The sequence below is a fragment of the Trichoderma aggressivum genome (assembly GCF_033847375.1).
Source record: "Trichoderma aggressivum f. europaeum strain CBS 100526 chromosome Unknown scaffold_012, whole genome shotgun sequence".
NCBI lineage: Eukaryota > Fungi > Ascomycota > Sordariomycetes > Hypocreales > Hypocreaceae > Trichoderma > Trichoderma aggressivum.
In genome coordinates, this window is record NW_026946378.1 from 557516 (window position 1) to 572493 (window position 14978).

Genomic DNA, 14978 nt, shown 5'->3' on the forward strand with positions numbered 1-14978 from the left:
AATCTATAAACTTGTAAAAAGAGGTAGCAGAATGGTGTAGGTGAGACATAACGTGGGCTGCTTGTTCAGACTCTTTCTACTGTGAGCGAGCCTAACCGTCAAATTCAATGAACTGAAGAAAACTATTCTGGATTGCCAGGATCCTATTTCCTACTAAGAAAACGCTAAATTGTGAACCAAGGTTCATGACACATGGCCCGTCTAAGTCCCAGAAACGGCTTGCATCACCTCCACGACGGCGCCAACCATTCGGTCCGCAACCGCCTTGGCCTGATACGCCGTCACCACGGCAATCTCAACCACCATCTCATCATATGGGACCAGCATCTCGATTTTCTGATCGCCAAACCCGGCCTTCTTAGACTTCGTCTTGGCCAGCTTCCTGCCGTTGCCGTCGCACAGCGTGAGAGTCGAGCCCCCCGTGAGCTTGCTGGCCTTCCACTTCAGCGTGCCCATCGGCGTGCCGGTAACGGAAAAGTCGCCCGACAGTTGGCTCATCTTATGATTCATGGCACAGCCGCGCATGTTCAGCTCGGCTGAGGTCTCCGAGCTGCGTGTGATGTGGCCAATGGGGCCCGCCTGGCCCGTGGGATCGGGAAGGCCGCGGTAGACGATGAGCATGCCTGGCGACATGGCGTGGGGGGCAATGGAATATAACGGTGGTGTGTTCTGTGGAGCGCCGTCATATTGCACAACCAGAAGGCCGGGATTCGTCGTGGATGCGCGGATACAGAGAGTTTGAGATGTGCTGGTGTAGTCGTAGGCTTTTGTGTTGGTTTCGAGATAGGAAGAATTGGCGTTGCTAGAAGATTTAGAGAAATGTCGTGAGAAGAAATCCGTCATTTTGTATGTGTTTATTTGGATCACGAATTGGTTACATGTAAGTGAACATGGAGAAGTGTTGGTAGCGTTGCTTGTTTTGATTATCCGGGGGCGAAGGAGAGAATCAAATCGCCCTCAGGTTATTCGCATTCGAGTGAGTATATCATTTATAACTTTTTTGATCCTCCAATTTGCTCTAGTTACAGCTAGTTTACACTTGTTGCATTCATGGCTGTGTCGTCACCATCCTCATTTTGAGATCTGCATATGACTTCCCCAAGAGGAAATACCATGCGCTGTGGCTAATCTCCAACAAAGCTGTAGCAAGTTATTCCTATTCATGCCATCCAATCAATCCTAGAGCAGGGAATAGTAAGGGCGAATCCTTCAAAACTCAAGTAAATCGTACAGATTCTACGTCATCCCATGCATTCATTACTTGTCTACTAACTGCTCGGTGCTTCGCCATGTATCTGATCCGTCACAAATCCTTTCAGTAACTCCATTATGTAGATTCAAACTAGTAATTCTGCATCATCATCATCATCACCAAAACCTCCCTTTGGCAGAATCGCGCGCTTGTCCTGCCTCTCAATGATATGGCTGGAACCCCATCAAGTCGTGGCTGTGATGCCTGCCGAGAACAAAAGAAAAAGGTTCGTACTCGACACACTTTTCAAGACAAGACCAATTACAGATCAGTAATTAAACCGCATGTCTTAGTGCGATGCATTGAAACCAGCGTGCTCTCGCTGCGCACGCCTTCAAATCCCCTGTGTTGGCGCGGGTCAGCGCCGGTTCATGTTCAAGGTCCAAACCACAGCAAGTAGATCAAAGAGACCAATTACCGGCTCCGAAGATCACGATCAGGAAACTGGTGGCTCTTCAGTCATACCCGTCGGCCATCCATCATCTCCTCCCAGTAATGCCATGACTTTAGCAACAGGGGCCTTTGTGTCAGTCCTGGAGGTTGATGATCCTCGGTACGATATCACCGGTTGGACCGTCTTTCTGAATGAAATCCCCAGGCGCATGGGCACAAGTGATCCGCTTGATGCATCGGCAAAAACATTCGCGAGTACCCTCTCCGCGGTACAGTCCAAACAACCACAGCCTGTAGAAAACCTATCACAATTCGGCAATGCTTTGCAAACTCTCCGTGGATCATTAATACAAGACAAGGATCAAATAGTAGACTCGCTCTGTGCCATATATCTAATTCTTCTCTGTCAAGGATGGCTTTCCGAATCATCAGGTCAAACTGTCATCCACATAAACGGCATCATGCACCTTCTAAATGGAGTATCCGACAAGGACTGGCGAGGCGAATTTGAAAGCCAGATCCTGGTAACAGTGTGCATGGTCGTGGTATGGCGTTTGTATGTCTGGAGAGATGGAAGATGCTAACCATTTCTTCTTACAGATATTCGAGAGCATTGCCAACCCAAGTATAAAATTAAGCCCATGGCTCGTTAACCTGAAGAAGACATACTATGGGCCAGAGAAGCCCTGGGGAGTTGATGACCACAGAGGCATTGGTACTCAAACGATCACAGTGGAACACATGGTCAAAATACCAGGCTATTTCCAGGAACCAGAACTTCGCTTGCATGACCTGCAGAGCAGTTATCACGTCGCCTTTAGCGAATCCAAGGGCCTCTGTGCCTATGTTACAGCCATGGCCGAATCAATAACGCCTAAAACCAATATCTCCTCGTTTAGAGCATATGTGCGTATCCAAGGTGTAACATCCGTTCTAGTCTCCATCGGACTCCTCCTTGGCACCATCCTGCGAATATTCGAGCCCAGCAATGAACTTCTCAAGATAGACTCTGCTTTTCTCATTTCGGAGGTTGTAAAAATCGCAGCCAGAGCATCGGGTTATAGGCCCTTGGGCGCGATACTTATCCCGCTTAGTTTATGCACTGCCTGGGCTGTGGCAGACGACGCAGGAGCAGAGGCAGAAATTGAACGCATCATCAGGGATTATGAAACGGATTTTCCAGATGCCAATTGGTTTGACATTGCCATCTGGCTAAGAGCCAAATTTGAAGGCCTGAAGCAGAGAAGAAAGCAGACGCAGGTACCAGTGCATCGCGAGACACTACTCGTTGATTCTGGAAGTGAGTTTATAGGGAGGTCGCCGGCTCCTTGCTGTGTGATGTAGATGGAATTCATATTACTCTTGCAACACTAGATAGATATAGCCGCTGTGTATTTGAGATTTAGCACGTCTCATGGAACTAGCTTCTTGGTCAAGACTGATAATAACACCGGCATTATGTATATTCGTTCAATTATCACTGCCCCTCTTCAACCTTGCATCCCACACATCCCACACACCCTTGCATCAAATAAAAAGACCCTTCTGTAGCCACTCACATCTATGTCCGGCAGTAGAGTCTTGTCCAGTGACGATGCCTTCTGGAGTCAAGATATTGGCGCTCGCATTCCGTCCTTGCTGAGGGAATGGTGGCAGACCACGGCCATTCGGATTGCCAGTCTTGATGAAATTGGTGATATATCCTTGCCATGTCGATGCCAGCGACTCTATTACCGGAGCTCCGAAATTATTTCTTCCGTATCCATGCCAGATGTACGATTCGTCGTATGCATGGAAAGGGGGGCTGATGTTGAACTGCATGTTGTATGTCTGGTTGGCAAACGCTCTGGCAAGCCAGTTCGTGTTGCATGCAAATATACTATCGCCCATGAAATCAATTGTCCGCACTGCACCTTTCCCAGGATAGAGATCTTTGATGATATAATTGGCCACTTCATCCACGATGCCTGGGTGGAGCTGATGAAGGAGGGATTTGAAGTCATCATCATTCTGCACAAAAGGCTGTGAATACTCGCCGCCTTCATATCGTGTATGACTAAGTAATAAATCGATATTTTTGTGAAAGTTTCTAGAAAGGAGCAATGAGCCTGGTAGAGCAGGCACAAAGTCTCCATCAACAGCGGGACCGTAGACAAAATTGGTCTCAACGCTGGATGTATGCGCAACGTTTGCCTCCATCAAAGCCCTGGCTGGGAGCTTACGAGCTTCCTCAATTGTGCTTGCGTTCAGAAACTTGAGGAAATATTGCGTGATGTTTTCAGCTTGGAAGTTAGAGCCAATAGGAAAGTATCCAGGAGAGTTGATGAAGGCCCTAGCAAAGGGAGGCGGTCCCTTCTTACCACCGTATGCCGTGATATGATGAACTGTACTGCCACCACCGGCCGAAACTGAAGATTATACAGGTTAGTTTGAGGTTGTCTGGATATAAAATTCAAGACTTGTACGTACGGCCGCTAAGCGTCACCTTGTTTGGATCTCCTCCAAAGAGATGAATGTTCTTCTGCACCCACTGAAGAGCAAGATGCTGGTCATGGAGGCCAGCATTTGCAGTGCCATTTGCTGCTTCAAGAGACGGCCCAGCTAGCCAACCAAATGCCCCAAGTCGGTAGTTCAAAGAGACATAGATGAAGCCGTCTGAGCCGTCGCTTCGACTTGCATTGATAAGACCAGCCGGGTCAGTGGCATCAACAACATCATTCTTGTATCCGAAGATGTAGCCGCCTCCATGCATCCTATCCAAGATGTCAGTAAGATGAATACATTTTTCTTTGAATTAAAATTGGACGAACCAGACTAATACAGGGGCTTTCTTGGCCTTCGAGTTTCGGCGCTCAAACACAGCACGAGGAACAACGACGTCGAGAAACAGACAATCTTCTGTTTGGGGGAGCCCCAAGACACTCTGAGCATTCTTCTTTGTGAGAAACTCCTGCGCTTCGTGCTCCGCCGTGTAATTGTAATTAGATAGGTTCCCATTTATAAAGGCACGACCGAAATCCGCATTTGCGATGCTCCAGCCTGGCGACCCCTGAGGGCACATGATTATTGACCCATTACCCTTTTGCACCACATGATTTCGGCCTGTTGGTGGCTTTGGAGCAGAGAAGCGTAGGTCACCGACGGGAGGCTGAGCATATCGGATGTTGCTAAAGGTGTAGAGGCCAGTTGTATCCTACAAAGTGTTAGTAGAGCTGCTTCTCCATTGTTAAAGGAGATGAGAGGGTCGCACATTATATTTGAGTGCCTCATGGATTTGGTATCCCAAGTCCACTTGAGGAAGGCAATCGCCTTTTACAAGGGATAGCTGGGACACAACTATCCCTAGGATGAGAGAGGCTTTCATATCGGCTAGTTCCCAGTGGTGTAACTCAAGAATTTATTGATGAGATGATAATATGAAAAGAGATAAATATTGTTCTGTGTAGCTACTTGTTGTAGTTTTCTTTCCAGCCTTTGACCGGAGTTTCCGGTGCCTTTTATACAAGTCATTGGCTTCCCCTTTTGATGAGGCCGCACGATGATATCTCTTGTACAGTCTAGATCTGCAACCTTTCATCCTTCATCCAGGATAACCACCCGCCAACGCATAGCCCACCTCCTTTACGTAGGCTGAGCACTCAGAAAAATTATTTTCTCTGCTTCAACAAACAATGGCATAGCTTGGACGTTGGAGAGCCTTGAGGAGGATCATCATGAAGCATTGTGCAGGGATGTATGTGCACTCCACGTGTATCATGATGCCATCTCCAGAAGGTTAAAGTTTAACTCAGTGGATTCTATATAACGTTGATGTCAAGATTGCACAGACCGCAACTTTATTGGACAAGGGAACTAATTATAGATGAAGAATGGCGAGTCCCGAGTGTCGATCACTGCGAGATTAGGAGAAACCGTGCGCTGTGTGGGAGCAACCGGTTTAGAGGTGGCCATGAATCCTTCAGGAACGTGCGCATGGATCTAGACTAGGCGGATTTGATTTGATGAATGGAGTGTCAAGCCTATTGTTTGGAGGGCAGGGGAATACTAGAGGGGCATGGATATAGATGGATGTGTTACAGTGACGCAGAACGATTGCACGTTGTATAAACATAATTGACAGTTGTGAATCAAGAAATGGTGTTTCTGTAGGGTGAGGTATCTTGAAGCCTTGATCAAGTAAGCATGATCCAACTAAAGGCATACAGACAGGAGAAATGAAGTAGCCTCTATTTTTTGTCAGTTACATCTCTCATCAAGGACGATATTTACAAACCCGGAACTAAGCTCTATTCAATGAATTGAGTTTTGTTCGTCCTTTAGCCACACGCCATTAGTGAGTGACAGACAGAACATTGATTGAATCTGGACCCCTTCTTTTGAACACCTCCGCTTAAACCTCGGCAATTCACGGCAATGCTACGTCACAGCCACAGCGCAAACAAACAGCGAGCGCGGCATCGGCAAAAGTAAGCTTCCGTGGCTCGGGCTGTGATTGGCCCTGGCTGTGCTGGCTGCAGAAGCTCCGGGAAAAAAAAGTGGGCAGAGCCAAAGCAGCCTTGTCCAGTCTCGCTGCTGTTCTGCCGCTCTCCTCGTCGTGGGCCAATTTGCTCCTCCGATCACCAGTCACTGTCCAGTCCGTACTTTTTTGTGCATGACACGAGCCCTGGGGTCTTCTGGACGAGGCCCTGCAGGACCCTATGAAGCCGCCTTCAGTGCGCTAAACGACTCCATCACAGCCTCGCTGCCGAACTCGATTCTGATCTTTGCCTGCTCTCCAACCCTCGTGTCCGTCGACCTGCTCAGCGCTCCTCTGCCCTCGTTCGATCGGTCGGCTGGCCTCGGGATCTGGACCTGGATCTGCCCATCATGGCGTCGCAGCAGGTGCTCTTTGCCGAGACCATCGCCGGCATGAAAAAGGCCTTCAAGCGGAGGGCCTATGGTGAGCTCTCCAAACACTCGCCGCCGAGGCGGATCACGCTAACCTACTGGCGTCGACAGAGTCTGACTCCGACTCGGAGATCGAAAGCTTCACGAACCGAGGCAACAAACTCAAAAAGAGGGCGCGTTTCGCACACAAGGGGCAATTGATGCCCTCGGCAGGGCCTGGAGCCTACAAGGAGGTACGGCCGACCGTCATCACACACAGACACAGCCCCGTGAGGCGCGATTCCCAGCCTAGCTAACCTGACGCAGTCTGTCGAGTACGCCGGTGTACGAAGGTCCATTATCCATCGCAATCCCCCCTTGGTCGACGAGGACGGCTACGAATTCGACAGCGACGACGATGAATCCCGCGTCGAGGAGGCCATACTGTCAGCCGCGGAGCTGAATCCATATGCAAACATCCGCTTAGAACGTACGTCTGCCGTGCAACCCGCCTGGGCAGGGCTCGCGCTGACCTTGACAGACATCCTCGCGCCCCTCACTGCTTCAACCGACCTCCCAACCCATCCCGTCCTCTCCAAGCCCTTCACCTCCAATACCCTCACAGAGCTAGTCAAGCAGAGTTCTGGCATAATGCAAAAGGAAAACCGATCGCTATGGCAGGTTCGGCATTTATGGACCTCGCTCTGCGGCGATTCCACTTGGGTACCGTGTTCAACCATGGTCGGCACCAACGACATCGAATTTTATACTCAAGATAACGAGGCGCACCAGCCTCAGGATCTCTCCAAGGCGGGCGATGATGTATCTTCACCATCCAAGGTGAATGGCGAGAAGAAGCCTGATGGGCCCGCGGCTCACGCTGCTACTGCAAATGAGTCGGGAAATTCTGGCGCGCACGGTACCGCTGCTTCGGCAGATGCCGACGTGCCCATGCGCGACGCCGAATCACCCGGGAAGAGGAAAACGCCCCCCAAGGAGGATGAAGCAATGGACACAGACGACGGAGCTTCCAGAGAGCAGCCTAACGAAGCAGAGGACGCGAAAAAAGACAACGGCAAAAGCATACTTAATGGCGACTCAGGGAGAAATACAAACGGCCGAGAACCATCGGCCGAGAATACAAGTCAAGGTCGCAAAAAGGGAAGCCGTCTACCTAGCGAAGACGTCCAAATGCAGGACAGTGTCGAACAGACGAACAAGACTTCCCAAGAGAAGTCGGAAACCAAGAAGGACGGGGAGGCTTCATACATCCACCCAATGTTCTTACCTCCCACAAATGCTTCGCTCGATAGAAACCTTGGCTTACCGGACAACGAAGCCGAAGACATCAGGCGTCTCCTAGCCCTGTACGTGCAAAAGCAGGAGGAGGTCTGTCGAGGGGCAGCGAGATTGCACCTGGGCCTTCTGAGAGCACAAAGGCTCCGCAAAGATGTGCTGGACTGGTCAAAGGCAGAGGCACACTGCGGGCCGAATCGAGACATGTCAGATGGCGAAGACTGGTACGACAAGGAAGAATGGGGCCTGACAGAGGACCTCAAGAAGGGCCAGGACGAAGAAGAGGAAGACACTGCAACGGCAGGGAAGAAGACTCGAAATAGGCGGTAAACATGTCACTATGGGCGGCGTTTTAAGGCGTTGTGAGGGAGGGGAGAATATCCAAACCAGCCACGACTCGTGGATGAGCTGATGATGACGATTTCTGTATTGTGAGGGACGTTGAATGGATTTATAGATACCAAATGCCGACCAGTGCCGGCAGGACATGGGCTTTTGTCCCCTGGGCGACGCCGCGAGGATTCGAATTCCGTGGGCATCGGAGGGGGGGATTCTTTGGACACGCGAGCTGTTGCTACCTCATACTCATACATGGGCAGTGTATTTTTTTTTAGGATTAGCGGTTACATTTCCCCTGGTTAATTTACCAGCTAGTGCTAGTTTTCATCCTCTACTATAGGTTTCTCTTTCGTTCTTTTTCATCTCATGCCCCGTCATTTTCCCGGGCTGGCAGAGGCGGCTTAATGGAATTGGAATTGGTAAATTTGCTTGTGACAGACGCCAATTTTGTTGAGGGCCCCATCCAAGTGACCAATCCCCGCACCCGGAAGGAGCTGCAGCTGCATGTACTCTTGGTTAGCAGGTACCTTCAATGACGCTATGCCCTGGACGCTGTATTTGATTCAAATTCCCGGCGAGATTCAGCCACGTTTCTTCTCTCGCTTGTGATTGTGTGCATTCATTCTGTCGCCTCTCTTGCTCTCTTTTCCATCTGGCTTGTTTACTTTCTCTCCCTCCAGTCCGCCAAAACTGCCCAAACACACGTAGCCCGCAATGGCGTCATCATTCAACGTTGCCGACCTGGCCGAGTATATCGATCTGGACAAGCAGAGCCTATTGAGTAAGCGGCGCGAGCTGTTCCGGCAGACGAGAAGAGAGGCAGACGTCTAATCAGTGGGAAACACAGTCTCGGCAGGGTCAATCATCTTCAACCCGCTCTTCTGGAAGTAAGTAGGAATCAGTTGAGTGGAATCTCTTGCCTCCTTTGTCCACAGCTGTGATACCGTATGTATAGCTTGCTTACACATCGTCTTCCTGTAGCATCATCGCTCGTCAAGGTTCGAAAGCTCGTGTCCCGATTGATCCATCTCCCGATTGGCAGGTCGCAAACAGCTGACCATCAAGCCATTCCGCAGAATACCACAACAAGGTCCTGACCAGGCTGTTTGGGGGCAGACCCTACCCGGCCTGCTATGCCCTCGCCGTGACCATCTTCTCGCTGGGCCTCCTCCGCGATTGGCTGTACAAGACGGCCCTGTCGGAGCAGCCCTCGCACCCGCTCCTGGAGACGCTGTACTCGCAAGCTGCCGGATACACGCTGTTCATCCTCGGCAACATCCTTGTCGTCTCGTCGACGTGGCGCCTGGGCATCACGGGCACCTTCCTGGGCGACTACTTTGGCATCCTGATGGACGAGATGGTGACGGGCTTCCCCTTCAACGTGACATCGGCCCCGATGTACTGGGGCTCGACGATGAACTTTCTGGGGACCGCCTTCGTCTTTGGCAAGCCTGCTGGTGTCGCGCTGACCGTCGGCGTGCTCGTCGTGTACATCATCGCCCTGCGGTTCGAGGACCCGTTCACTGCTGGGATTTACGCCAGACGTGAGCGCGAGCGCGAGGCAGCCAAATCTGGCAAGAAGCAGAAATAAGAAGAAGAAAATGGGCCCTCGGGTCTACATTTGACTGCCGATATTGTGTGCGGCACGCCATTTAGATGTACGAATATTGCTGTGATGGAGAGAGATGGGGCTGGGAGGGCTCCATGGGCAAGGATAGAGAAGGGCAAAGTTGAACACCTAGCATGGCGTTTTGTGCTATCGGGAATGGACTGTAAAACAAGAAACAAAAAGGTCTTTCAACAGGACTAGGATGCGGTTTATTGGAAGGAGGGTTGATTATTGAGTAAAACATGGTTGGGAATTCCACATATACCACTAGATGGGGTCGAACAGGATAGGATAGCAATCATTGGGAGAAGAATCATATTCCGCTTTTCTTCGCGTACATCTAGATGCCTTGTTGTTTTACGTTACATTTTCTTCTCGGTGCCGTGAGCTTCGACATCGAGCCCGGCACGACGGATCCAGAGTCGTATTCCGATTGAATGCCGGCATAAGACCGATGGGCATTGCGCGGTTCATGGGTTTTTTGCACTGCCCCTCGGTGCAAAAAGTGCTTGCAGCTAATGAGTGAATTAATGGATCCAAACACGATGCTTCCGAAGCCATGGGGGGCCGCAATTGCTCTACGAGGGTTATCTTGCTCAAAGATGCGCGCAAGCTACGAGAAGCAAGCTCCTTATGATGTCGAGATCGCCCAAACGCCTCTCGGCCTAAAGAGAATCCAACATCGGCCAGACGCGGGGAAACGCATCTGGGGAAGGGTCTAGACGTAAGAAGAAGAAAAAAAACAGCCCCCCAAGCATGTGACCGCAAGAATGAAGGAAGAAATAAGAGGCGGCGCAGAGGCTAGAGAACCCGGATGGGAGCGGCAGCCGGCTAGCCGAAATGCTACTCGTTCTTCTCAGCCTCGAACCTCTCCACCTGGGTCAGAGAGAGTTTTTGACAAAAGGGAAAAAAGGTGCCAGAAAAAGGTTCCGGGGAAACCCGGTCGGAGAGGGGCCCCGACGGTGAGGAAGAGGAAGAGGAAGAGGTATGAAGTTGTGATGTGATGTGTGTATTACGGTATCAATGTTACGTGCTCCGTTGACGGCACTGAGATTCCGGGATTGTTGCAGGGTCTAAATGCACATCGTCGTTGCAACCAAGGTCGAGCTTCTCAGGGTGTCAGTTGTTACTGCAGGCGTAAATACCGAGGCAGCTGCTCCGTGCTGACGAGACTCTTTTCTTTCGAACCCGTCTCGTTCTCCGTCTTCACGATAATCGAACACCCGATGACTCTTTTTTTTCTTCGGCTGATGAGCTCGGAACGGCGCCTCTTTGGCCAGACAGTGATCAAGAGACTCCCAACTACCGGCTGTTTGCTTGTCTTCTAGCCGCGTGATTCACAGGATTTTGTGTACCCCTTGCATTGAATCCCATTTATACGAAAAAAAACCTAGACCGTTCCATTTCCCCCTCCCGGCTTGCGTCGCCGAGGCGGAGCATACCGGCCGGGACTCTATCTCGACGACAATCTCATTCGCGTTTCTGCATCTCTCATTGGGAGCGACATTCGGGCAGCAAAAATTGGTTCAATCTTTCTTCCTTGCATCTTGCTCCAAAAGCCACGAGAACAAGAACGTACAAGGGCGAGTGACAAGTCAGTCTTTTTTTCTTTTTTGTCGGTACATCGTCGAGCTTTTTGCACGCCAGTGAGACCGGATCCAAGTGCTTCCGGGCAGATTCGGGCTTGTTGACCCGATGCCGTAAGAGATTCAAACACTGTTGCGCTTGTACTTCTGTGTTAGTCCAAGCTCATTCTTTTCAGGCGGCGAAACCAAAAGAATCATTAATTAGCCTCCTCCTCTCTCTCTCTCTTCCACCCAAACATAAAGAACAAGACAAGACAAGACGGGCAAGATTGAGACAAAGATAAAATCCAAAGACAACACACAAAGTTCCGGAAACGCCAAGTCATCCAAACCAGCGCAAGCAAAGTCTCCACTTTCTTTTTTCAGCGTCCGTTGTGGCTGTGGCCTCATAGAAACCCAATCGCTTCCGTCCTTTTGTTTTGTTCCTTATTTTATTCTTCTTTTTCTTGCTTTCTGGGGCATGCATGCCACGACTGTTTCTGCGCCGCGCGATTCTCTGATTGGCAGGGGTGACGGATTGATGGACGGGGGACTGACTCGAGGTGCTTGCGTGCTTCTGCTTTGACGAGATTCAAATTGAGAAAAGAACGACGACAAAACCGGTGTATTCACCCAGAACTGGTCATTTCTTAACACAGGGATCCTGCTTGGCTTTCATAGGTGGACGGTAACAGCAGCGCAAGAAAAAAAAAGGGGGGGTAAAGAAGGCGACGAACCAGGAAATACCTTGAGTCGATTTGAATCTTTAAACGAGGGCAGATATGGACAGGATACCCGGGACCGAGGGCGGCGATGTCGCAGACGATTCAATTGTCCGCCAGACATCGCCGCCAATTGTTGCCTTTGACAGAGCCGCCGACAGCAAGACGCAAAACGCGCAGGTTGCAGCGGGCGTGCTGCTGGGCACGAGCGACGAGGATCGCGGTGCTGGTGATGGGAATTCAGTCGCGACGTCGAATGGGCGCGGCTCAAGGACGAGACGCGGGACGCCGCTGGCGAGGCTGAAGCATGTCTTGATGACGTTTGGCAAGTTTGTGGGACCTGGCTTTATGGTTTCTGTTGCGTACAGTAAGTCGGCATGACGAGGATTTTCTCTACCTTGATGAAGAACGGTGCATGATGGGACGAGAGAGGACAAAAAGGACAAGGAAAAGAAAAGCTAACTTGAACATCCAACGAATAGTCGATCCTGGTAATTACTCTACCGACATTGCGGCGGGCTCTTCGTACCGCTTCAAGCTCCTCTTCATCGTCCTGCTCAGCAACCTCTTCGCCATCCTCCTCCAGAGCCTCGCCATCCAGCTGGGCACCGTCACGGGCCTTGATCTGGCAGCGGCATGTCGTGCTTACTTACCCCGATGGCTCAACTACTTTCTCTACGTGCTCGCTGAAGTTGCCATCATCGCTACTGACATTGCCGAGGTATGCAGCGCTTAACGTTCCCCATTTGATTTGGAGCCATCTGGTGTGCTGATTGTTGTGTCATGTTAGGTCATTGGCACGGCCATTGCGCTCAACCTCCTCATCCCCAAGCTGCCTCTTGTTGCCGGCTGTGCTCTCTCCATCCTCGACGTCATGGCCATCCTCGTCTTTTACCGCCCCGACGGCTCCATGAAGGGCCTCCGCGTCTTCGAGTTCTTCGTCCTCCTCCTGGTCCTCGGCGTCGTCATCTGCTTCTGCATCCAGCTCTCCCTCATCCAGCACACCAGCGTCGGCGAGGTCTTCAAGGGCTACCTCCCCTCTTCGGCCATTGTCCAGTCCGACGGCCTCTACCAGGCGTGCGGCATCCTCGGCGCCACCGTCATGCCTCACAGCCTGTACCTCGGGTCCGGCATCGTCAAGCCGCGCCTCAGGGACTACGACCAGAAGCACAACCTCATGCCCCAGGAACCCGTGTCGGCGGCGTCATCCACCATGGACGAGAATTACGACAAGGTCTACTACATTCCTTCTCTGGCCGCCATCAAGCACTGCCTCAAGTACTCCATCACCGAGCTGGCGCTGTCGCTCTTCACTTTTGCCCTGTTTGTCAACTCCGCCATCCTCATCGTCGCCGGCGCCTCGCTGTACGGCAACCCAGACGCCCTTACCGCAGACATCTTTGGCATCCACCAGCTGCTTTCCAAGAGCATCTCGTCCGGCGCCGGAACCATTTTCGCCCTGGCACTCCTCCTTTCGGGTATCTCGGCCGGTATCGTATGCACCATTGCCGGCCAGATGGTCAGCGAGGGCGCCCTGCGATGGAAGATGAAGCCCTGGTTACGACGCCTCATCACGCGATCCATCAGCATCACACCTTCCATCATCATCGCCGGCGCTGTTGGGCAAACGGGTCTCGACAAGGCCCTCAACGCCTCTCAAGTGGTGCTCAGCACCGTGCTACCGTTTGTGACATTCCCGCTCATCTACTTCACTGCCCGGACGCGGTACATGACGGTGCAGCCCGGCCCAGCCCGACTCCAAATCGAGTCGAGGGAAGACGGCCGGCCGATTGGCCAGCAAGGCAAGGACATGTCCAACGGCTGGGTGCTCATCATTCTCAGCGCCCTCGTCTGGCTGCTCATTGCAATCATGAATGTCGCGAACCTAGTATTGTTAGGACTAGGCAATGCATGATTAACTTTTTCTTTTTTTTTTCTTTTTAGCTTCTTTTCTGATTAAATCTTGTTTCTTTATTGTTGCTGCATGGCGCTGCGATGCAATGCTAAAAATTAGACCTCGGTCGGTTTCTGATAGAGTTGGATGGGCGTGGGGGTTGAAAGTATGGCTACGAACTTACACAAACCATGAATCATGTGTATACGCGTAATAGTATTAGACATGTTACCCGATGTATACTTATACTAGTTCTAATACTATATTCCGACACTTACTCTCGGACCTGATACTACCTTAGGCATTATACTCTTTGTCTGGGGGATGAGTTGATGGCTGTCTTGACAAGCAACGGCCTTTGGACCTTGGATAACCAACCTCACGCATGATTACCGCTGTATGGAGAACCTGGAATCAATTGCACAGCCTTCCAAATCAAGTCATTGACCCACCACAGAAAATGCTCGTAAATTGCTCAATCAAATCCAACCCAAGTTCTTCGTTGGAACCTGGAATAAAGCAAAAACCCCAGTCCAAAGACAACGCCGTTTCAAAGACGCAAAAACCAGGGCAGACAAAAAAAAAAAGAAACAGAAGCGACGTCACCGCAAGCCCCCCACCGCCAAAAGCCCCGAAACATCTCCAGCCCCGCGTTTTAATCACCCCAAACGGACCCTCACAACTAAGGCAACCGCATTTGCCGAATCCCCCCCTCCAAAAAGATCATCATCGGCTGATGCCAATCGCTTTTTCTGGGCAGCTTTGGGCGGTGAAATTCCAGGACATCACGCGAAAACCCTCGGGCGGAAAATCAGGCGGGCGCCTCGGGATTGCGCGACATAACAGACGAGGAGTTTGAGCTTTTGTTTGAAGAGACTGGAGCTGGCCTTATTAGCTCACTCGGCTTTGCGACAACGTGGCGCTGCTGGAGCTGAACATTGTGGCACGAGGGACGAGCTCGTCAAAACTCGCAGCTGTATAAATACGCCATCAACCGCGGCGATATCGAAAGACAGCTTCTGGAAGCTTCGTTTCGCTGTGC

At 51.1% G+C, this 14978-nt stretch overlaps 6 protein-coding genes across 6 annotated transcripts; 4 read left to right on the top strand and 2 right to left on the bottom strand.

Annotated features, from left to right (window-relative positions):
* Positions 1 to 201: 201 nt before the first annotated feature.
* Triagg1_4045 (uncharacterized protein) lies at positions 202 to 843 on the bottom strand (the record flags this gene model as incomplete). Its single annotated transcript, XM_062898405.1, has 1 exon — positions 202 to 843. The coding sequence occupies one exon, from the start codon at positions 841 to 843 to the stop codon at positions 202 to 204; it is 642 nt and encodes a 213-aa protein (XP_062757065.1).
* Positions 844 to 1421: 578 nt separating this feature from the next.
* Positions 1422 to 2989, top strand: Triagg1_4046 (transcriptional regulator family: Fungal Specific TF; the record flags this gene model as incomplete). The annotated part of the gene is made up of 3 exons (XM_062898406.1): positions 1422 to 1478; positions 1546 to 2190; positions 2246 to 2989. The coding sequence occupies 3 exons, from the start codon at positions 1422 to 1424 to the stop codon at positions 2987 to 2989; spliced, it is 1446 nt and encodes a 481-aa protein (XP_062757066.1).
* A 183-nt stretch (positions 2990 to 3172) lies between these two features.
* On the bottom strand, positions 3173 to 5009 carry Triagg1_4047 (uncharacterized protein; the record flags this gene model as incomplete). The annotated part of the gene is made up of 4 exons (XM_062898407.1): positions 3173 to 4053; positions 4115 to 4398; positions 4456 to 4838; positions 4896 to 5009. The coding sequence occupies 4 exons, from the start codon at positions 5007 to 5009 to the stop codon at positions 3173 to 3175; spliced, it is 1662 nt and encodes a 553-aa protein (XP_062757067.1).
* Positions 5010 to 6058: 1049 nt separating this feature from the next.
* Positions 6059 to 8137, top strand: Triagg1_4048 (uncharacterized protein; the record flags this gene model as incomplete). Its single annotated transcript, XM_062898408.1, has 4 exons — positions 6059 to 6111; positions 6382 to 6584; positions 6644 to 6765; positions 6839 to 8137. 4 exons carry the CDS (start codon positions 6059 to 6061, stop codon positions 8135 to 8137), a joined length of 1677 nt encoding a protein of 558 aa, XP_062757068.1.
* Positions 8138 to 8860: 723 nt separating this feature from the next.
* On the top strand, positions 8861 to 9737 carry Triagg1_4049 (uncharacterized protein; the record flags this gene model as incomplete). The annotated part of the gene is made up of 4 exons (XM_062898410.1): positions 8861 to 8927; positions 8994 to 9033; positions 9102 to 9158; positions 9212 to 9737. 4 exons carry the CDS (start codon positions 8861 to 8863, stop codon positions 9735 to 9737), a joined length of 690 nt encoding a protein of 229 aa, XP_062757069.1.
* A 2365-nt stretch (positions 9738 to 12102) lies between these two features.
* Positions 12103 to 13957, top strand: Triagg1_4050 (uncharacterized protein; the record flags this gene model as incomplete). The annotated part of the gene is made up of 3 exons (XM_062898411.1): positions 12103 to 12409; positions 12525 to 12763; positions 12833 to 13957. 3 exons carry the CDS (start codon positions 12103 to 12105, stop codon positions 13955 to 13957), a joined length of 1671 nt encoding a protein of 556 aa, XP_062757070.1.
* Between the last annotated feature and the right edge of the window lie 1021 nt (positions 13958 to 14978).